This window comes from Gorilla gorilla, chromosome 11, assembly GCF_029281585.2.
Source record: "Gorilla gorilla gorilla isolate KB3781 chromosome 11, NHGRI_mGorGor1-v2.1_pri, whole genome shotgun sequence".
Taxonomy (NCBI): Eukaryota; Metazoa; Chordata; class Mammalia; order Primates; family Hominidae; genus Gorilla; species Gorilla gorilla.
Window position 1 is genome coordinate 125,601,652 of NC_073235.2, and position 22,700 is coordinate 125,624,351.

Consider the following 22,700-nt stretch of genomic DNA (forward strand, 5'->3'; position numbering starts at 1 on the left):
GCCACTGCATGATCTGTCTGCCTGGGCAACAGAGCGAGAATCCGTCTCAAAAAAAAAAAAAAAAAAAAAAAATCCATCCTGGCTGAACACGGTGGCTCACTTCTGTAATCCCAGTGCTTTGGGAGGCCAAGGCGGGCAGATCATCTGAGGTCAGGAATTCAAGACCAGCCTGGCCAACGTGACAAAACCACATCTCTACTAAAATTACAAAAATTAGCCAGAGTGGTGGCATGTGCCTGTAGTCTCAGCTGTTAGGGAGGCTGAAGCAGGAGAATTGCTTGAACTCACTCGGGAGGCAGAGGTTGCAGTGAGCCGAGATCGCGCCACTGCACTCCAGCCTGGGCGACAGAGTGTGAGACTCTTGTCTCAAAAAAAAAAAAAAATCCATCTTGACATGGGAGGATTGCTTGAGGCCAGGAGTTCAAGACCAGCCTGGGCAACATAGCAAGATTCCTTCTCTGCTTAGTTGGGCATGGTGTCATATATCTGTAATCCCAGCTACTTCAGGGACTGAAGTGGGAGGATTGTTTGGGCCTGGGAGCAATGACTGCACCACTGCACACCACCCTGGGTGAAAGTGAGACTCTGTCTCTTTAAAAGACAAGCAAACAAAAAACCTTTGTAATAGTATGAGCAGTTTAAAAAACCTGCAATGTCATTAAAAGTGTGTTTTCACTTAAGATTTTGCTATTTGTGAGTTTATATTTTCTGTGAACACTTAGGTAGTTTTAATTATTTTGAGAAATAGTTTCTCTTTTGCTTTTATATTTATTTCAGTATGAATATAATTAAATGTTTTGTATTTAAGGCTTTAAATGATCAGTTTTGTTCCAACCTGTATTTGTGTAGTGTTAATAGAGTACATAGATTTATGATTTGATCATAAAATAGCTTAGAAGTTAGAAAATGGAAGTATGACATTCAAAGTATTTTTTATGGTAATATTAATATAGTTTTCAGATGCTTCACATAATTTAGAACTTTGTAAGTTTTTTTTCCTGCCTTACGTTAGTTATTTCTTCAGTGAGTTGTAAAGTTGGCCGTCTGTATCGACAGGTTCCACATCTTTAGATTCAACCAACCGTGGATCAAAAATATTCTGGGGAAAAAACAATAAAATATAACAATGTAACAGTGGAAAAGAAAATACAGTATAACAACTATTTACAATGAATTTATATTGTATTAGGTATTGTAAGTAATCTACAGATAATTTAAAGTATTTTGGAGGATGTGTGTAGGCTTTATGCAAATACTATGCCATTTTATATAAGGGACTTAGGCATCTGAGGGTTTTGGTATCCAGAGGACTGGATGCCAAGGGGTAACTGTAAAAGCTGATTTGAAAAGTCTGTTAATACCATTTTAAAAAAATTGTTGCCGTGTAGTCTTCACCTTTTGCAAAGATTTTTTTTTTAAGTACTATTTCTCCTTTTTGATCAAGGCAGTATGCAGTCTTTGTATTAGTGTATTTTCAGAAACATCAATTAGATGTTTAACTTGTTTCCTTTTTTAAATGCTTCACAGATAATTTACTAGATTATTTTTAACAAACACTTCAAAGCTTGAATTAGTGAAACTTTAAAAACAGATTGTTGTATACAAATTATACACATTTCTAATAAAGTAAATTAAAGCAAAAATTAATTTGATTTTAATACATTTCATAAAGATGATAGAATTGTTCAGTATTAATATATGATAAATATTTTATGTAAATAATGATATAAAAGTGGCCATAAGCAAGGGTTTTCCTGTCACTATACAAAACTAAACCTGACAATTCAAATTCGAATATTACTTGAAAAGCTCTTAAGAGGAAATCATAAATTCTTTACCTTGTTGAACTTCAAAAAATTAACATTGGGGGCTCAAGAGAATTTCCAAATTGGCTGTGTGACCTTGGATAAGTAACTTAATCTCAAAATCTCTCATATCAAAACTGGGGGATTAGTTTAAGTGATTTGGAAAATCCCATTCAGTTTTAAAATCCTGTGGTTCTCTAATTTTTTTCTTTAGCTTTGTTTTCCGGAAAGTTCGAAGCTTGCTAGGGGGAAATATTCGTCTCCTGTTGTGTGGTGGCGCTCCACTTTCTGCAACCACGCAGCGATTCATGAACATCTGTTTCTGCTGTCCTGTTGGTCAGGGATACGGACTCACTGAATCTGCTGGGGCTGGAACAATTTCCGAAGGTAGTGTTCTCCATGGTCAGAGGCTGGAGTGTGATGCCAGACGTTTTTTTGGGGTATGGGATATTTTCTGCAAATATATAGGAGAAGAGTAGTAAGGTGTTTGTGAGGCAGAATAATGGTGGATTCCAAGTACTATGATCATTGATATCAATTTTTAGAATGTATTAGATGCATCTAGAGTCAATAATTTATCTGGAGAAGTTTTTATATCAAACTCTGATAGGTAATATTAAAAACCACTTAGCATTTTGGAAAAGAAACGTTAGTAACAAACACTGACTGTTTTGTGTACATTTATTTTCTCACATCAGTGATTAAATTTCTTTTTATGTAGAAAACTTAAGGTGCTTTTGTTTATTTGTGTAGGTAAGTATATTAAGGCTCAGGTTCAGAAATGTTTATGAGGATTTCTCTAAGTGTTAGAGAAGGAACTAGGTTCTGGTCTAGGGAATATTATTACCAGAGTTTATCATGTGGTTGTGTTTGAGGAGGAGATCTACCAACTAATCAGCAGTTCTGAGGTGAATCACATAGGGCCTCATGCGTCCCTTTTATGGGAGAAAGTTATTTTGCTTTCCGGTACAGGATACAGCTGTGCTTCTCCTACTTTGTATTTGCTATATACGGATAGATACAAAACCTCATAACTGATTTTTCCCTATTTATTTTGAGTGGCTCTGTATACCATTTTCATGTATTACTTCATTTTTCTGTTTTCCAGTTATGTTCTCTGTTTTTGTATATTTTTGGAAGCTAGTTCTAAGTCATGTTTTGTAGGAAATAAGCAATCTTAAATACATGCATAGGGGATTTCTTTCTTCTGAGGATCCTTAATTTCTTCTATTTTTAAGATTCAAATTGAATGATTAATCAGTAACAGTTTATGTTTTAAATAAAAGTCTTTAAAATGTTAAATATCAGCCTTTCATTTCTGATATTTGGTCTTTGAAGAGGAAACATAATGCAATAGTAATTCATAATAGTGGAGGGTTCTTTCCTCACATCGTTGAAAGCCACCAGTCTTATTCTTCAGTCTGGCTCTTGAGCTATTGCTGTATTAATCTTAAATAGGGTGTGATAGCATAAGCTGATGGAAGCCTGCAGAGATCTCACTTTGAAATGGTGATGCATTACATGGGAACAGATTAGAGAGGTGTTTTGTACTGCACATCGGTGAGGCCTAATAAGAAAGTAGAATAGACGTAAACCATTGTTTTCATCATCTTTTAAGACAGGGATTTCATACTCAAGAACCAGGCAGCTACCTATTTAAATGAGTCAAGTGGGCCCTAATGTAAGACAATGTGATGGGTAAGGATTGATTCTGAGGGAACAGGAGCAGGCATGCCCTCTCTAACAGAGGCCGTCAGTTCTGCTGTACCTGAAATGTGGGCCCATTGTTGCTGGCGATTCCACACTTACATCTAAAATTTCCTGATTTTTTAAGAATGACAATAACTAATTTTTTTAAAAAAATTAAAAAATAAAACCTCAATGTAGGCCAAAAAATACGACTCTACAGGCCTCACGGCCTGTGCTTCACCAATATGTGACTTCTGCTTTAAGGAATAGCTGGGGATATCTCAGCCTTAGGATAAATAATCATTTTTGGTAATTTAGAAAAATGAAGCAATGTATTAGCTACTGTTCTCAAATACCCTTTTTTTCATTTAATTCCTAGTGTGGGACTACAATACTGGCAGAGTGGGAGCACCATTAGTTTGCTGTGAAATCAAATTAAAAAACTGGGAGGAAGGTAATAAACTATTTTAACCACAGAGCATTAATTTTTAAAGTATTAAACTTGAAAATTAGTGCTTCACTTTCTTGCTTTAGAATGTAAACACCCATAAGTGCTCGTTTTTGTCCTTTGTGATAGACGTGTTTTATCTCGAACTATATGAATGCATTTATTTTTCTTGTTTCAAAGATGTTTCTGAAGAACTATAATTGTTTTCATTTTACTTATTACGTAGATGCAAGTAAGAATTATGGCAAAACCTTGAGAAATGTACTAGTAAGTGAATAATGTCAATAAATTAGGAGTGATCATAACTTTATTTTGCAGAAGTAAAACTATAAAATTTATTTTATGAAATTGTGGATTTTTAAATGATTTTTTTTCTTTTTTTCTGAGGGCTTCAACCTTGTATTATTAGAAGGAAATTTTCACTGCAATTCCATAAGAGTCTGTTTATTCTCATGCCATTTAAAATAATGGTCACTTAAAAATTTATTTGATCCTGTTAAAATATACAAATTATCTGTGTTTTATTGGGATGCGCCTTTCCTCTACATCAAGTAAAGATAAAGATTCTGGCCTGGCGCGGTGGCTCACTCCTGTAATCCCAGCACTTTGGGAGGCCAAGACGGGCGGATCATGGGGTCAGGAGTTCGAGACCAGCCTGACCAACATGGTGAAACCGTCTCTACTAAAAATACAAAAATTAGCCAGGCGTGGTGGTGCGTGCCTGTAATTCCAGCTACTCGGGAGGCTGAGGCAGGAGAATCACTTGAACCCGGGAGGTGGAGGTTGCAGTGAGCCGAGATTGCACCACTGCACGCTAGCCTGGGTGACAGAGCGAAACTCTCGTCTCCAAAATAAATAAATAAAGAAAGAAAGATTCTAAGGCTTGGATGTCTTTTAGCTGTCTTTAGCAGAATTAGTGGGAGTATTTAATAAATTTAGGCTTGGAGTCATTTTGAAATTATCTATAAGAATAAATCTTAATATGTAGTAACACTTTTTTTTTTGGACACGGAGTTTTGCTCTTGTTGCCCAGGCTGGAGTGCAGTGTCAATGGTTTTGGCTCACTGCAACCTCCACCTCCTGGATTCAAGCGATTCTCCTGCCTCAGCCTCCCTAATAGCTGGGATTTCAGGTGTGTGCCACCATGCCCGACTAATTTTTTGTATTTTTAGTAGAGGTGGGGTTTCACCATGTTGGCCAGGCTGGCCTCAAACTCCTGACCTCAGGCGATCCACCCTCCTTGGCCTCCCAAAGTGTTGTGAATACAGACATGAGCCACTGGCCCAGCAGTAACTCATTCTTATATAGGGATTTGTTCTATTAATTGCGTGACTTAATACTTCTATCAGTTTATCAATATGATATTTAAGATGCTGCAGAATCTTTCAAATAATTTGTCTCTTGTATTTATAATTTTATACAACAAATGGAAGATGTTGGGTTTTAGAGTTTAATTTTTTTCTTAGAATAGAAGTTTGAAAACATAAATACTTATGGTTTAGCAACTGAGATTTTGTGCCTACTGTTAAATTGATAAACTTTGTTCATTCATAGTGTCTGCCTTTTTTCCTTTGGGAAGTTCTAATTGGATTAAAATAAGATGACTGTTTAGAAACTAATAGTTTCAAATTTTCATGTGTTGTATTTAACTCAACTATTAACTCAATTATTATTTTATTAGGTGGATACTTTAATACTGATAAACCACACCCCAGGGGTGAAATTCTTATTGGGGGCCAAAGTGTGACAATGGGGTACTACAAAAATGAAGCAAAAACAAAAGCTGATTTCTTTGAAGATGAAAATGGACAAAGGTGGCTCTGTACTGGGGATATTGGAGAGTTTGAACCCGATGGATGCTTAAAGATTATTGGTAAGTCATCTAATATTTTTTTGAAAATGAATGTTTCTGAAATAGTTTACACAAGAAGTACAGTATATTTGGAGGAGGCGTTGAATAATATAAATCTTTATGTAATCTTATTTTGGGTTGTTGCATCACTCCTGGAATATAAAATATTACGGACTGTGGAATTTATGAGGCCTGACATGTTATGAGTTCTCAAAGATGGTTCAGCAGCAGTGGTATTTTAAATTACTCTTAGATAACCTTTAGTCATTCTTTCCTGCCTGTGTTTCTGACATCTAGAGATTAGTGGATAGAGCTCTCACAGTCTGAACTGCACCCTTGCCTTGCCCAGGAGAACAAAGGAAAGCCAGGCAGCTCAAGTACTATGACTCATATGGGTTGAAAAATACCTTATTCTGCTTCTCCTTTTAGGTTCTTTTTTTTAAAAGTTAATGGCATTTCAGTTAGCCGTGTGTGGTGTCTTTGTCGGGCACCTGTAATCCCAGCTACTTGGGAGGCCGAGGCAGGAGAATGGCATGAACCCAGGAGGCGGAGCTTGCAGCAAGCGGAGATCGTGACACTGCATTCCAACCTGGGCGACAGAGCAAGACTCTGTCTAAAAAAAAAAAAAAATGTTAATGGCATTTCTATCCCTGTCTTGCTAACTAGAAACCTGGGAGGAGACTCAAGACTGTTCTCTTCAGTCAGCTTCCCATGCCTATTTTATATCCCACTAGTTTATTTTATGAGCTATGTCTCAAAATCATACTCTTCTCTCTTTGTCTCTCTTACTTGATCATTGGTCAGGCCTGTACCTTCTGCCACCCTCTCCCAATAATTTCTCTGTTGCCATGCTTACCCCTTAAACACACCGTCTCACTGCCACCATGTAATTAGTAAACATGGATCTTACTGGCCACAACCATTTAATGTCTCCTAGAAACTCAGTTCAGGGTGCCCCTGTTAACATTGTTCCCCTCTTCACCTTCATCGTCAGTTGTTTTCCTCCTCCTCCTTGATGCAGCTGAAATTAGAGCTGATGTTCTTCTGGCTTTTGCCAGTGTTGTTGCACCAGACCTCTCACTTTTCCCTTAGGACTCGGCTCAAGCAGCTGAGCATAGTGACTCAGGCCTGTAATCCCAGCTACTCGGGAGGCTGAGGTGGGAGTATCACAGGAGCCCAGGAGGCCGTGATTGTGCCACTGCACTCCAGTATGAGCAACAGAGTGAGACCCTGTCTCAAAATCTCAAAACCAACCAACCAACCAACCCTCAGCTCAGGCCTCACTTGCAAGAATTTTTTCCGAATCCCCAGGTTGGAGAGAGTCTTAACACTTAGCGCTACCATTGTAGTACCAATGTATTGAAGTAATACGTTTTTTGCATTATGCATGTCTCCAGATAGGTTGTGAACTTGCAGATGGCATTGAATATCTTCTTCACCTGCCTGGTACTAATGGATACCAGGAATAAACCTGTTCAGAAGAACATACTTGAAGCCCTGCTAATGGAGTCCATGAAGTAGACGTTAATTGTTTTTCTTTCTTTCTTTTTTTGAGATGTAGTCTTGCTCTGTCGCCCAGGCTGGAGTGCAGTGGCACCATCTCAGCTCACTGCAACCTCTGCCTCCTGGGTTCACGCAGTTCTCCTGCCTCAGCCTCCTGAGTAGCTGGGATTACAGGTGTGTGCCACCACGCCCAGCTAGTTTTTGTATTTTTAGTAGAGATGGGGTTTCACCATGTTGGCCAGGCTGGTCTCGAACTCCTGACCTCAAGTGATGTGCCCGCCTCGGCCTCCCGAAGTGCTGGGATTATAGGCATGAGCCACTGCACCTGGCCTGTTTTTCTTTTAAAAGCATGTATTTAACAGTACAAAAATTAGGGCCTAATTTTAATATGTGCTTTTAATTTCAGCATAACCATTAATGCTTAATTTTGCAAAGTTTTAAATAATTTGATAGCAAATTACTTAGAGAATGGTCAGTATTTATATATGTATTAAATGTTATTAATATTATTACTCATTGTTTTCCCCTCTCCACCTTTCTTTGTTTTGCAGATCGTAAAAAGGACCTTGTAAAACTACAGGCAGGAGAATATGTTTCTCTTGGGAAAGTAGAGGCAGCTTTGAAGAATCTTCCACTAGTAGATAACATTTGTGCATATGCAAACAGGTAAGAACGTGGAATTCATGCTACTTTTACTTAAAACATTTGATGTCCATAGACATTTCCTACCTGTATGGACCTTCTTTGTAAAAATGTTCCAAGAACTCTTCCTATCTGTTACTTGTGGGAATGGCCTCCTTCTCATTACAGCCATTAGCTGACTCTTTTCCTTGTAAGGCTTCCCCTGATCTTTCTCTCTGTCCCTGTTTTCTGCTTTACGTCTCACTGCAGTGTCCCATGTAGGGAGGTGAAGAAAATAAAACCTTCCTTCCTGCTGCCTTGGTACCCCTACCTACCTGTCCCTCAGCAGGGGAAGCTTCACAGAACTACTCCAGAGGAATGGGGAGTAAAGAAGTGGCAGTGAGGAGTGTGCTGCTTACTTACTCCCGCTCTATACTTGAGCCTGCTCGGCACTCCAGGCAGGTCTTGGGGCTCCTATGTAAGCTTTGTTAAGCTGCAGCCTAAACACACAGCCTCCCCACCTCATGATGATGAAGAGGCAGTTGGGAACCTGTCTACGACAGTTGACATGAATTATTATGGGAAAATAAAATCTGTTATCAGAAAAACTAATTTAGAAACAGATGTTGGGGGTACAGCCCAAGTTAGAAATGAATTGCATTTATTTATAAATGATTCTGGTCTTTAGCCATTTAGTATTTCCTTTAGTGATGATACAGATCTGGATTTATTCATGTGATAGTAACCAGAAGCATCTTCTTCCTGATGTTACTGTTTTATGGCCTTCAAAAAAGTATCTGCCTTCGTTGGGCATAGTCACAGTTCCTCTATCAATACAAATTCTCATGGTAACAAAAGAAAAAAAAGAATATATTCACATCATTTTGATTCGTTGCTGAATTTTTAAGATAGTTTTTAATTTGTGTTAAATTTTAGTTTTTTAAAACACGTGCTATGAAATACTGATAGGGTTTAAAGGTGAATATTCTAATATTTGTAACTTTCTTTTAAAATGTGTACATGGCAGTATTCATAACAGTTTTTCATAGTTGAAATTCGTCATGAAATGTCAGATTGAAGTTTATTTAGCAACAAACTCTGCCAAAGCATTGGAAAATATTATGAATCAAACAGTAAAACTGGCGGTTGCATGAAATGGGTATGCCAGTGCCAAGTATGGCACATGCATTTTAAAAAAAATGAGGAGTTATTTACTGCTTGTCACTGTAATAATAACTGCAGTCAACACAGTTTACCATTTTGTTCCTTATCTGTTATCCTTTCTATATTTCAGTTATCATTCTTATGTCATTGGATTTGTTGTGCCAAATCAAAAGGAACTAACTGAACTAGCTCGAAAGAAAGGACTTAAAGGGACTTGGGAGGAGCTGTGTAACAGTTGTGAAATGGAAAATGAGGTACTTAAAGTGCTTTCCGAAGCTGCTATTTCAGGTGAGTATTCGGTTAAACTGATACTAAAAACTGAGACGGGAAGAGAGTACTTACATGCATTCAACCTGTTTTAAGGTTTAGGGTTCATCACTTTCTGCTCAGAAACCATTTCTACCTTAGTATATGGAAGAGTAAACTTATCAGTCCCCCATTCAAGCCTTGCTACACAAATTAACCACTCCCACCAAACTGATGTACATGTATCTTGAATGTTCTTGAATGTTCTTGAATGTTCTTGTCTCTGCAGCCTTTGCTTTCTGGGTTGACCCTTTCTCTTATGTCAGCTGTTCTTCAAGGCCTTGCTCAGTTTTCTGGCCACACTAGCCAATAGTGATCAGGCCAAAACTACTTTTGAAACTTTATACAGTGTTAGAGTACTGGTAGTTGGTTGTACTAATAGTTTCATAACCATTTTTGGTGGGGTGAGGCGTGCCCAAGACTAGTTTAATATTGTTGGTCTAATAAAAACTCTGTGTCTTTTGAGTTGTTGTGTCAAGCATAAAACAAGCGTGAATTATTTTTTATTTTTTATTTTATTTATTTTTTTTAAGAGACAGGGTCTCTTCTGTTGCCCAAACCAGAATGCAGTGGCACAGTCATAGCTTACTGCAGCCTTGAACTCCCAGGCTCAAGCGATTCTTCCCTTCAGCCTCCGAAGTAGCCGGGACTACCAGTGCATGTCACTATGCCTAGCTAATTAAAAAAAAATTTTTTTGTTGTTTTGTTTTGTTGTTGAGATGAGGCCTCACTATGTTGGCCAGGCCGGTCTTGAACTCCTAGGCTGCAGCGATCCTCCCAACTTAGCTTCCTGAGTACCTGGGACTACAAGCGTGTGTCACCATGCCAGGCTCCAACATTTACTTTTTAGTCTCTTCACATTTCAGTAATGTCAGATTCCACACAGTCTTTTAAGTCAGCCCTGTGGTACATGCCTTATTGATTTTGCTCATAGTGTATATTCCTTTGGAAACCACTCCTGAAATATTTTTAATCTTTGAAGACTGAAACCTTGTGTATTATTTCTATGTTTACTTTTACAAGTTAGAGTTAATACATCTTTTTTTACTCCCAAGGCACTTTATGTCTTTAGTTTTGCATATTTCTTTCTTTTATTGTAGTAAAAATCTCATAACATTCAATTTACTATCTTAACGTTTTAAGTGTACAATTCAGTAGTAAGTGTATTTACATTATTGCACAACTGATCTTTAGAACTATTTCATCTTGCAAAACTGAGACATTATACCCATTACACTAATTCCCCTACCCTCTCTCCCCCTTTCCTCCACCTTTTTACTTTATGATTCTAAAATTTTGATTACTTGAGGTACTTCATACATGTGGAATCATACGGTATTTATTCTTTTGTGACTGTCTTATTTAGTGTAGTGTATCTTCAGGGTTTATTCATATTGTACCATGTGACAGGATTTTTCTTTTTTAGGGTGCGTAATACTCCATTGTATGTATATTGCACATTTTCTTTATCCATTCATCTGTGTTTGGACATATGGGTTGCTTCTACCTCTTGGGTATTGTGAATAATGCTGTGATGAACATAGATGTGCAAATATGGCTTTGAGATTCTGCTTTGAATTATTTTGGATATATACCCAGAAATGAGATTGTTAGATCCTATGTCAGTTATTAATACTATATTTAATATTTTCAGGAAACTCCATACTGTGTTCCTTAATGACTATTGATTTACATTCCCACCAACGGTATTAAGGGTTTCCATTTCTCCACATCCTCACCAACATTTGTATATTTTTTTCTAATATCCATTCTAACAGATGTGAAGTGATATCTCATTGTGGTTTTGATTTGCATTTCTCTTTTTATTAGTTACGTTGGGCATCTTATATATACTTGTTGGCCATTTACATATCTTCTGCAGAAAATTGTCGATTCAAGTCCTTGGCCCATTTTAAAATCAGGATTCCGCACCACGCCCCGCCCCCCTCCCCCCACCATAGTTAAGTTGTACAAGTTTCTTACAAATTCTGAACATGTATTAGTCTGTTCTCACACTGCTATAAAGACATACCTGAGACTGGGTAATTTATAAAGGAAAGAGGTTTAATTGACTCACAGTTCTGCATGGCTCGGGGAGGCCTCAGAAAACTTACTGTACAATTGTGGCAGAAGGGGAGAGAGAGAAGCAAAGGCACATCTTACATGGTGGCAGGCAAGAGGGCAAATGAAGAGAGAGAGAGAAAACGAAGGGGGAAGAGCCCCTAAAACCGTCAGATCTTGTGAGATCTCACTCACCATCACGAGAACAACATGGGGAAACCGCACCCATGATCCAGTCACTTCCCACCAGGTTCCGCCCTTGACATGTCGGGATTATGGGGAATATAATTTGAGATGAGATTTGGGTGGGGACCCAGAACTAAACCTTATCAGGACATTGCATTTATTTGTGTCTTTTAAAATTTCTTTTAGCAACATTTTGTAGTTTTCAGGGTTACAAGTCTTTCACCTCCTTGGTTAGGTTTATTCCTAAGTATTTCCTCCTTTTTGATGCTACATTAAATGGTATTGTTTTCTTAATTTCTTTTTCAGAACAGTTATTGTTAGTGTATAGACATGCAATTGATTTTTCATGTTGATTTTTTTTATCCTGCAACTTTGCTGGAATCTTTATTAGTTATAAAGGTTGTGTGTGTGTCTTTAGAGTTTTCTACATATAACTTTTCTTATTGATCTTCTGATTGTTCTATTCATAAATGAAAGTGGAGTATTGAAGTCTCCTACTATTATTGTATTGCTTTCTATTTCCTCCCCTAGTTATGTCAGTGTTTGCTTCATATATTTAGAAACACTCAGGTTACGCGTATATTTGTAATTGTTATATCATCCTGGAGAATTGACTCTTTTATCATTATATTGTAATTAATGTCCTTCTTTGTCTATTGTGACAATTTTTGTCTTAAAGTCTGTTTTATTTAAGTATGGCCATCCCCTTTAGGTTCTTATTTTCATGGAATGTCTATTTCCATCCTTCACTTTAGGTTACGCATGCCCTTAGATCTAATGTGTGTTTCTTGTGGATGGCATATACTTGAGTCTTGTTTTATATTCAGTTGGTCAATCTGTATCTTTTAATTGGGCATTTAATCAGCATTTACACTTCAGGTAATTATTGATATGAAAGACTTTTCATACCTATTTCCATTTTGTTAACTATTTTCTGTATATCTTGTAGCTTTTCCTCTCTTGCTGCCTTCTTTTGTTTTGTTGATTTTTTTGTGTGTATAATTACATTCTTCGATTCCCTTGTCTTTTATCTTTGTGTATGTTCTATAGACATTTTCTTTGTGGTTGTCAATACAGTTATATAAAACATCTTAAAATTATTAACAGTCTATTTTAGTTTGATAACAGCTTAATCTTCCGTCTCATATAAAAACTTGACTCCTTTGTAACTCTGCTCCTCCCTCAAAAAAGACCTTTTTATTGTGTAGTCATTAATATAGATTCATAATTACTTTTTATGTCTTTGTTTTTTTAAATTCTATAGAGATTTAAATGTGACTTATACACCTATATCAAATTACTTTCAGAATTCTATATTTGCCTATGTATTTACCTTTACCAAGGAGTATTGTAGTTTCTTATGGTTTTGTGTTACTGTTTGTTTTCATTTTGCTTTAACTTGAAGTACTCCTATCATTATTTTTTGTAGGACTGGTCTAGTGGTGATAAACCCCCTCTACTGTTGTTTATCAAGGAGTCTTAATTTTTCCCTTATTTTCGAAGGACAGGTTTAGGTTACAGTATTCTTGGTTGACAATTTTTTTTTCTTTCAGTATTTTGAATACTACTATTTTCTAACCTGCCAGCTTTCTGCTGATAAATGATAGTTCAATGAGAGCTTCCTTTTATGTGATGAGTCATTTTTCTCTTGCTGCTTTCAAGATTTTTTGTGACTTTTGACAGCTTGATTACGAGTGTGTTTTGGTGTAGTTCTCTTCCTAGTGGAGTGTTTTGAGCTGCTTGAATTTATACTCCCATTTCTCTTCTCAGATACAGGAAGGTTTTGGCCATGATTTCTTCACATAGGCTTTCTGCTCCTTTCTTCTTTTTCTGAACTCCTATAATGAGCGTTTTTCCACTTGATGGTGTCCCATTCATTCCTTAGGTTCTCTTCATTTTTACGTTTTTCCTCTCTTAGTAATTTCAGAAGTCCTGTCTTGGAGTTCATAGATTCTTTTTTCTACCTGGTCAAGTCGCTGTCGATCCTCTAGTGAATTTTTCAATCCATTTATTGTATTTGGTTCCAGAATTTCTATTTGGTTCTTCATTTTAAAAAAATTTCTTTCATTTATACTTTCATTTTGTTCATGCCTTGTTTTCTTGTTTTTTTTCAGGTGTCTGTCTACTCTCTTGTAATTCATTGAGCATTCTTATGACAGTTATTTCGAATTTGGTAATTCATCTATCTCCATGTCTTTCTGGGGTTTATTTCTAGAGATTTAATTTGATCTTTTGATAGCCTGTGTTTTTCTGTTTCTTTGTGTGTCTTTATTTTTGTTGGGATGTCAGCATTTGAAAAATCAGCTACCTTTCTCTGTCTTACAGTCTGCTTTTGTATTGAGAGGACTTTGTCCAGTCAGCCCTACTACGGATTCTAGAGCCAGCCATCTTAAGCCTTTTCCGAGGCTGTGTCCTTTTTGAGTTTGTGGGGTACAGTCTAATTGAAGAGGTTTGCTGGTTTCTCCTCAGGAGCGCCCTCTGGTGTCTGTCTGTGATATTGTGGCCTCACTGGTGCTGTAGTTGGCCATGGTACTGGAGCTCTACCTAGTGTCTGTGATACTGCAGCCTCTGGTGCATGTTAATCTTTGTTCTTGACAGCTCCCAACCTGGTGCCCTGTTCCTGTTATTTAGATTCAGGAAAGACAGAAGCAAGTTCCTTGCACCCCAGAAGTCAGAATATTGGATGTGTGTTCCGCTCCTTCTCTTAGGGATTTCTTCCCTGTTACTTTGTACTGTACTGAGGGGAGGGTCTCTGGCAAGCGAATGCCTTGCATTTTTCTACCAGCCTTTGATGCGGTTGGTTTCCTTCTGTCCCGGAGTGTAGGAACTTCTTAAGTGGTTTCTGAGTTTCTTACACAGGCAATAAATAGGCCCATATAGCATTGTTAAATCCATGTTTCTGTAGGGGAAGGAGGGACTGCGTTTTCCTATATTGTCATCTTGCTGACATCACTCCTTAACACATTTCTTTGATGTATCATATGGCTAGCTGTTTACCCATTTCCCTTTGTTAGATTGCATGCCACTTGAAAGCAGAAACTTGTCATTTTTTGCATTTTTAAAAGAATGTTTAGTAAAGCACTTTACATGTAGTAATAGTTTTTTAATATTTGTTGAACGAATGCTTAGAAAAATAAGTCAGTCCTACTGACGACATACGGTTTTTCAAAACTACATCTGCCCCTTAATCTCCTTTAAGTGCTTTCCTTTCTTCCCTTCCTTTCTCCCTTCATTTGCTGCTATCATGAATCTCCTTAGTATTAGGCAATATGTTAGTAACACAATAGTGAGCAAGCATTCTGTATCCACATAGCTTGTAGGGAATATCCTGGTTCAATGACATAATTTGTCTTAAACTTTATTATTTTTTAATTTCTGAAGTAAATGTGCTCTGCATAATAAATTCAAGGAAAACAAACAGGTATAAAGGAAAAGGTGAATGTCCCCATTTCCTTTCTCCTGGATACCAGGCTCTAGAGGTGTGGAGTTTATAGCTTGGTATGTATCCTTCTCCTCACATCTAGGTGCATATAAGTTTATGCAGCCTGTGCTGGAACTTGTCTTTTTTTTTTTTTTTTTAACCTAACAATAGGCATTTATGCAGCATATAATGAAGTTTCAGTCAGTGACAGACTGCATATATGACAGTGGTCACATAAGATTATGATGTATTTTTACTGCCTTTTCTATGTTTAGATACGCTTAAATACACAAATACTTAACTATTGTGTTACAATTACCTATGGTATTCAGTACAATAACGTGCTGTGCGGGTGTGTAGCCTAGGAGCCATAGGCTAGATAATGCAGCCTAGATGTATATAGTAGGCTATACCGTCGACATTCGTGTAAGATACACTATGATGTTCCCATGATGGCAAAACTGCCAAGTGTGATGCATTTCTCAGAACATATCCCTGTCATTAAGAGATGCGTGACTATATTGGATACCCTATTAGATACCTGTCTAAATGTAATTTTTTTTTTTAAATGAGGTGGGGTTTCGCTCTGTTGCCCAGGCTGGAGTGCAGTAGCACGATCATAGCTCACTGCATCTTCAGATCTCCTGGGCTCAAGTCATCCTCCCACCTCAGCCTCCTGAGTAACTGGTACTACAAGCATATGCCACTATACCCAGCTCATATTTTTTATTTCTATTAAAAATTTTTTTTAAGTTACTTATTTTAGAGACAAGGTCTCGCTATGTTACCGAGGCTGGCCTTGAATTCCTGGCCTCAAGCGATCCTCCTGCCTGAGCTTTCAGAGTTACTGGGATTACAGGCATGAGCCATCATGCCTGGCTCTAACTCGTTTTCAATGACAGAATGTATATTCTATTTTGTTCCTGTATCATATTTTATTTAACTCATTTTCCTCTTGATGGGGACTTGTTACATAGTTTATTGTTTTACTTATGTTTGTATTTTGAGGAATAGATTCTTTAGAAGTGACATTCATGGTTCACTTGTTGGTTGCGCATTTTGATGGATACTCAAAAAGTGGGGAAGTTACACCATTTGCTAAGAATTTTTTTTTTTTTTTTGATCATCTTAGCAAGTCTGGAAAAGTTTGAAATTCCAGTAAAAATTCGTTTGAGTCCTGAACCGTGGACCCCTGAAACTGGTCTGGTGACAGATGCCTTCAAGCTGAAACGCAAAGAGCTTAAAACACATTACCAGGCGGACATTGAGCGAATGTATGGAAGAAAATAATTATTCTCTTCTGGCATCAGTTTGCTACAGTGAGCTCAGATCAAATAGGAAAATACTTGAAATGCATGTCTCAAGCTGCAAGGCAAACTCCATTCCTCATATTAAACTATTACTTCTCATGACGTCACCATTTTTAACTGACAGGATTAGTAAAACATTAAGACAGCAAACTTGTGTCTGTCTCTTCTTTCATTTTCCCTGCCACCAACTTACTTTACCACCTATGACTGTACTTGTCAGTATGAGATTTTTTCTGAATCATATTGGGGAAGCAGTGATTTTAAAACCTCAAGTTTTTAAACATGATTTATATGTTCTGTATAATGTTCAGTTTGTAACTTTTTAAAAGTTTGGATGTATAGAGGGATAAATAGGAAATATAAGAATTGGTTATTTGGGGGCTTTTTTACTTACTGTATTTAAAAATACAAGGGTATTGATATGAAATTATGTAAATTTCAAATGCTTATGAATCAAATCATTGTTGAACAAAAGATTTGTTGCTGTATAATTATTGTCTTGTATGCATTTGAGAGAAATAAATATACCCGTACTTATGTTTTAAGAAATTGAGATCTTGTGAATATATGCCTGTCAGTGTCTTCTTTATATATTTATTTTTTATTAGAAAAAATGAAGTTCGGTTGGTGATGCATGAAACAAAATAGCAAGAGAGGGTTATAGTTTAATAGTAAGGGAGATAACACAGCATGTGTAGCACCAGTTGATAATTGGTCTCTAGTAGCTTACTGTCAAAATGTTCAATGAAGTCTTCTATTCATCTGTTGAAACTAGGAAAATACCCAAACTTAAATGGAAGAATTCTGAAAGAGAGGATAGAATTTAAAAAACAAGAGTATATAAAGTTATTCTTTGAATATTTCATTGACTATATGTACATTGAATTATCTATATTTGTAAACAAATTAGTCATGGAAAATTATTCTATCCCAAAGTCTCCTTTTAGTCTAGATAATCATTATTTCACTTTAAAATTAGTGTTTTTCATAGTTTGCACTGATGCGTGTATGGATGTGTGTGAGTCAGTGGTAGCTTATTTAAAAAGCACCTTATCCTTTCTCCCATAACCTTTGTACACTAAAAAATGAAGTAATTTAGAATGCATTTGATGATAGCATTCTAAGACACATGAGAATTTAGCTTTATAACCACGTGAGTTAAGATTTAATTCATAGGTTTTGATGTCATTGTTGAAGTTATTTGTAATTCAGAAACATTGCTTGTGTGATACATAGTAAGTCTCTTCATTTATTACTGCTTGTCTGTTCTTTCTGGATTATCAAAAGCAATAGTGCACCAATTAAGATGTGCTCAAATCAGGACTTAAATCATAGGCACCACATTTTTCATGTCAGACTAGTTACTTTGTTGATTCTCAGTTACTGTAGGCATCAAAAGGCAAAAAAAAAAAAAAAAACCCGAAAAAAAAAAAAGATGAACCTAGGTCTGTGTAAAGTAAGGGGAGTGTTAGGAGCAGCCAGGACTGTGTAGTGTGTGTTTGGTTGCATCACAAACATCGAATGTGGAGACATTGCAATACAGTGTTTTTTGTTTTCAACTTTTCTTGTATTCTTGTATAATTTGTATTATGTTTTGAATGCTTTTCTCTTTTCATAATTAAATATTAATGTTTGGGATAACTGCCAAGAAGAAGTAAAAATATTAAATGGAACTTCTATATGAGGATGCTGTGATCTAAAAATTAAATCTCGGTGGGCGGAGAGAATTTGTTTCTGATGCCTTGTCTTTAGAATAATTGTTTGCTTTCAGATGATTAAAAAAAGGAGATTGTATCTAGGAAAAAAGTGTGAATGCTTCAAAGGAGAGATACTGATAATTGTGACTTGAAATAGTGTCAGATGAATTATATAGCTGATCACTGATGGAACCATCTAATGAGGCAGGCTTAAACTCTGTCTAGTTTCGTTTGTTTTCTCATATGAAGTTTATAATTCCTTTCAGTCCTAAAATGTCAGATGCCAGGTGTCAAATGCCACAGTAGAATGTGAAATTAAGTAGAGTCCCCTTTTAAACAAATTTCTCTGTAAGCAAAACTATCTTCAGTGACTTAAAAAATAATATCCTCTAAAATTACCCTTTCAAGAGGAAAAAATTGTTCAATGAAAAAACCACTCAATTATGACTCATATAAGAAATACTGGTTTAACCAGGAGATATTTGGGGAGCAAAATTTTAAGGAATTTCAAATTGCTAAATCTAATACAAATATTTGACAATAAGATACAGATCTAAAAGAATGGTTCTTAAGAACTATTGTTTACTGAGAATAGACTAAGCTCTATGAAGAATTCGTAAACATTACATGTTCCAGTAAGTTTAGCAACTTAGAGCCAAGACTGGTGGCCACCTCCATTTATTTCCCCACTGCTCCTCCACTGACATACTTCTTAGCAGAAACTTCATGAAAAAGTTTTTGCTGACACAGAACAAACCTGAAAGTAGTATCTACTTTCTAAATACTACTTTGCTTTTCAGTAGTGGATTTGATATTTATAATGTTCTCTAAAGCTTGCAACTTTTCCAGCAACGTTTAAAAACAGATTAACCTGGAATAACTTACTTGTTTGCTGCTAAAATACTCAAGATTTTGCCATTTTTAAACAACTAGTCCCTGTGATACAACTTTGAAAAAATTTTTAAAAATCTCTGATGTGTGGGCTCCTTTTTTTCCATAAAAATTATGTACATCTGTGATGTTTTACAGGGGGATCCACTTTTAAACAGTGTACATATTGGACCACACTGAAATGTCATATATCCTTTCTCTACTTAAAATTGGTTATTTACTGTGAGTTCATTTCCTATGTGTTCTTGGTTGTTGCTGTTTTCTGCCTGAAGACGTGTATCATAAAGAGCTACATGGTATGGACTATTTATTTGTAATTTGACATACAGTTTGAAGAATAAAGATCTATAAAAGTTGAAGTTTCTGATATTAAAGCTCTTAATATATTGGCTTTTTTTTTGGTTTTGGTTTTTAAGAAAAGCTGTTCCCATAAAAGTGAAACTTTAATTGACATTCCTGAAATACTTGTTGAAGAAGGAGTTTGGGGAATTTTCCATCCTGACCTAACAACCTAACCAAAGGAAAACTTTTTATTCTAGAAATTCTGTTAATAATCTATTTCCTAGCCTTTTTATATTCTAACTTTCCCCAACCCTTCCCAAATTCCTCCTTTCCATTCCTCCTTTTTGGTTCTGACTGCCCAGAAGATATACTGTCAGCATTTTAAATTCCAAAATATTCATACAGCATAAAATCTTGAATAGAGATGGTAAATTAAAATTTGGTATCAAAATTAATGGGGTAGAATCTACAATGTGGCAGAAATATCTAAACTTTGTGCCAAGATTTAATCCAATAATTGTGGGAAGAAGAGTTGTATCATGCTGTATTTCAGAAACTAACCTCCCTCACCCACCCCATCTTTGACTGCCAGTCAATATTTGTGGGTATATGTAACTTTATCATAGCATACTTTTGTCTCTGTGTGTAATCCTGTAACAAAACCAGTTAAAGGTTTCTTTACATAAACATTTGGCATCTTTGTGTGTTTTGCATTAACTTAGACAGTTGTGCCTAATTTCATTAACTTTGCTCAGGTTATTCTTTTAAACATTGGTAACAATATTTCTACCACACCAAATATGCAAATGATTTTAGGATGACGCTGGTCTATAGTGTCATGGAATGGTTTTTATGGCATAACATGAAACCGGTTATATGCAGATCTATAGTCTGATTTATGTAATAACATTATCTTCAGTCTGATAAAATCTGCCTCTGATTTCCTCCTAATTAGTTGGTCCACATGCAAGCATATAGTCTGCAAGGGCCTGTCCATTTCAGAATCGCCTCTGTAAACCAGATGCCTTAACATGGTGCATGCATGGCCCCCAGAGGAGGTGTTCGGTAACTGGTTTTGAGTGAATTTGAAGTGTTAACGAAATTATTATAACAGTGCATACGTATCCTCTAATGTTACATGCCTATTTCTGGTTTGGATTTTCCAAAATGCTTTTCAGCAAACCCTTCCCCATTAGTGTCTTTATTTAGTGATTTTGAATTATGTTCCCTTTGGTGGGATTCATTCAAAAGCAACTTCCTGCATTTGGTGATTTTTTTCTTAGATTCATTCTCATTTGTTTGTGAAGAAAGGTGGTTCTGTGTGGGTTTTTTGTTATTCTATAAAAAAGTGACTTTTCTGCATGGATTACTTTTATAGAAACAAGGTTTGTCTCCCATATGAATATTTTGATGCTGAAAGTTTTTCCATGTTAGTGCACTTACAGTTTTTCTCTCTGGAATGTACCCTCTCATGTTGAGAAAGCGAAGAGCTATAGCTACAGGTTTTCCCACACCGTCTGCCTTTGTAGGTTTCTTCCCAGTGTGAGTTCTTTCGTGTTTAATCAAGGCGAGCTACAAGGGAAAAATTCTCCACATTGACCACATTTGTGGAGTTTCTCCAGTATTAATTCTTTACTGGTTACTAAACGACGCTTTTTGCTTAAGATTTCCCCTCCTTCTTTATATTCGTAGGTTTTTGGTTTTTTAACTTATATGAACTCTCACATGTTGAATAAGGGAGGAGCAGTCTTTAGAGATTTTAGATACTTTATGTTCACAGGATTTCTTGCCTGTATGATTTTTCTTATGTTGATTAAGGCAGTAGTTCTCAAACTTTCTGGTTTCAGGACCTCTTTATGTTCTGAAGTAAATTATTGAGAACTCCAGAATGTTTGTTTATGTGGCTTATATCTATCAGTATTTCTTTGTAAAGGGTTTGTATTTTATCATGAAACATGTAGAAGTAAATCATTCACTTTGATTTTTCTTCATGACCATAATCATATTAAGAATACAAAAGGTATAAGAGAGTGGCACAGGATAAGGGTTCATTAGGAGGGCTGTATGTATGCCTTCCCCACCCCTGACTCCCAAGAAAAAAGATCATAGCTGTCAGAAGAACATAGCTTTGCAAGATTTGTTCTGTGGTATAGGCAAAATTCCACATTTTTCCTCAAAATAGAAATGAAAAACATAACTATGTTGTCCAAATAATTTGATGCCCCAACTTTCAAAATGTTTATGTATAGAAGCCTATAGCTCCAACGCGCTGCCTAGCCCTGCCACTTTGTCAACCCCATGGCCATATTCTGGGCCCTGTTATCGCTCAGAAGGCCCTTGTCGGGAATCTGGGAAGAGGAGGATGTTGAAGACTTAAAAGTCCTAATGCCTTTAATGGGGGCCTGGAAGGATGGGGCTTCAGGCCTGGCGGGAAAGGAATGGTGTTGTGTGGGAAGGTGCTCACATATAAAACATCCAGCTCTAACAACCCAGCAATGTGCTGTCCTCAAAGCTCCCAACCCCGCTGTGAGTCACTCACCCCGTCTGAGGACCTCCATGAGCGGCCAGGGCACAGTCCCTTATTCTGCTAGATGCTCTGCCTGCCCTGTATAATACCTCTCTGCTCAGCCTTAGCACTAACGCCATCCTCACTCCAGTCCTCTCTTGGTTTGAATGTTTTGGATGTCTTGAGAGCATTGGGGCAAGAACTCCGAGAATTTTTTTTCTGTTTTCTTTTCTTTCTTTTTTTTTTTTTTGAGACAGTGTCTCACTCTGTGGCCGAGGCTGGAGTACAGTGGTACGATCTCAGCTCACTACAACCTCCATCTCCCGGTTCAAGTGATTCTCCTGCCTCAGCCTCCTGAGTAGCTGGGATTACAGGCACCCGCCATCACACCCAGCTAATGTTATATTTTTAGTAGAGACGGGATTTCACCATGTTAGCTAGTCTGGTCTCGAACTCTGGACCTCAGGTGATCCACCCGCCTTGGCCTCCCAAAGTGCTGGGATTACAGGCGTGAGCCACCGCTCCCGGCCTTAGAATTCTTTTAAACGTTTCCGCAAATGTAAGAAAAGATGGCTATTTGGTAGCCATGGTCAAAAATAGCCACCCAAATCTGTTTTTACCCTGTTCAGCAGATCAGCAGCTCACCTCTTGTAGGAAAGTGAGATGCGCCAGAGGCTTAAAAAAGTTCCTATGGTTTGCCCACTAATTCCGCATCTAGGAATCTGTCCTTAGAAAATACTCAAGAGACGCGGGTTGAGATTTCTTCAGGAAGACCTTCATTGTGAAGTTGTTTATAGCAATCCATCAATTGGAAACAAGTGCACTAAAGTAAGGTATCAGGTAAATATTAGACACTATCCACTTGATCATAGAGGCACAAAAAATGTTCATACAGCTTTTTATATTGTGAAGAGGACTTCATACTATGAATTTTATGGGGGAAGAAAGTAGGAATCAA

The 22,700-nt window shown here is 36.9% G+C and overlaps 1 protein-coding gene across 10 annotated transcripts in view; it reads left to right on the top strand.

The window, feature by feature from the left end:
- The window catches only part of ACSL3 (acyl-CoA synthetase long chain family member 3), a 79,073-nt gene extending 62,158 nt beyond the window's left edge, over positions 1 to 16,915 (top strand). For all 10 annotated transcript variants that reach the window (XM_031008600.3, XM_031008599.3, XM_055380558.2 and 7 more), the window contains 6 exons: positions 2,020 to 2,192; positions 3,874 to 3,948; positions 5,624 to 5,815; positions 7,849 to 7,963; positions 9,213 to 9,370; positions 16,189 to 16,915. In XM_031008600.3, the coding sequence (XP_030864460.1) occupies positions 2,020 to 2,192; positions 3,874 to 3,948; positions 5,624 to 5,815; positions 7,849 to 7,963; positions 9,213 to 9,370; positions 16,189 to 16,346 (871 nt within the window). In that variant the 3' untranslated portion in view covers positions 16,347 to 16,915. The remainder of the gene's footprint in view (positions 1 to 2,019; positions 2,193 to 3,873; positions 3,949 to 5,623; positions 5,816 to 7,848; positions 7,964 to 9,212; positions 9,371 to 16,188) is intronic.
- The last annotated feature ends 5,785 nt before the right edge of the window (positions 16,916 to 22,700 follow it).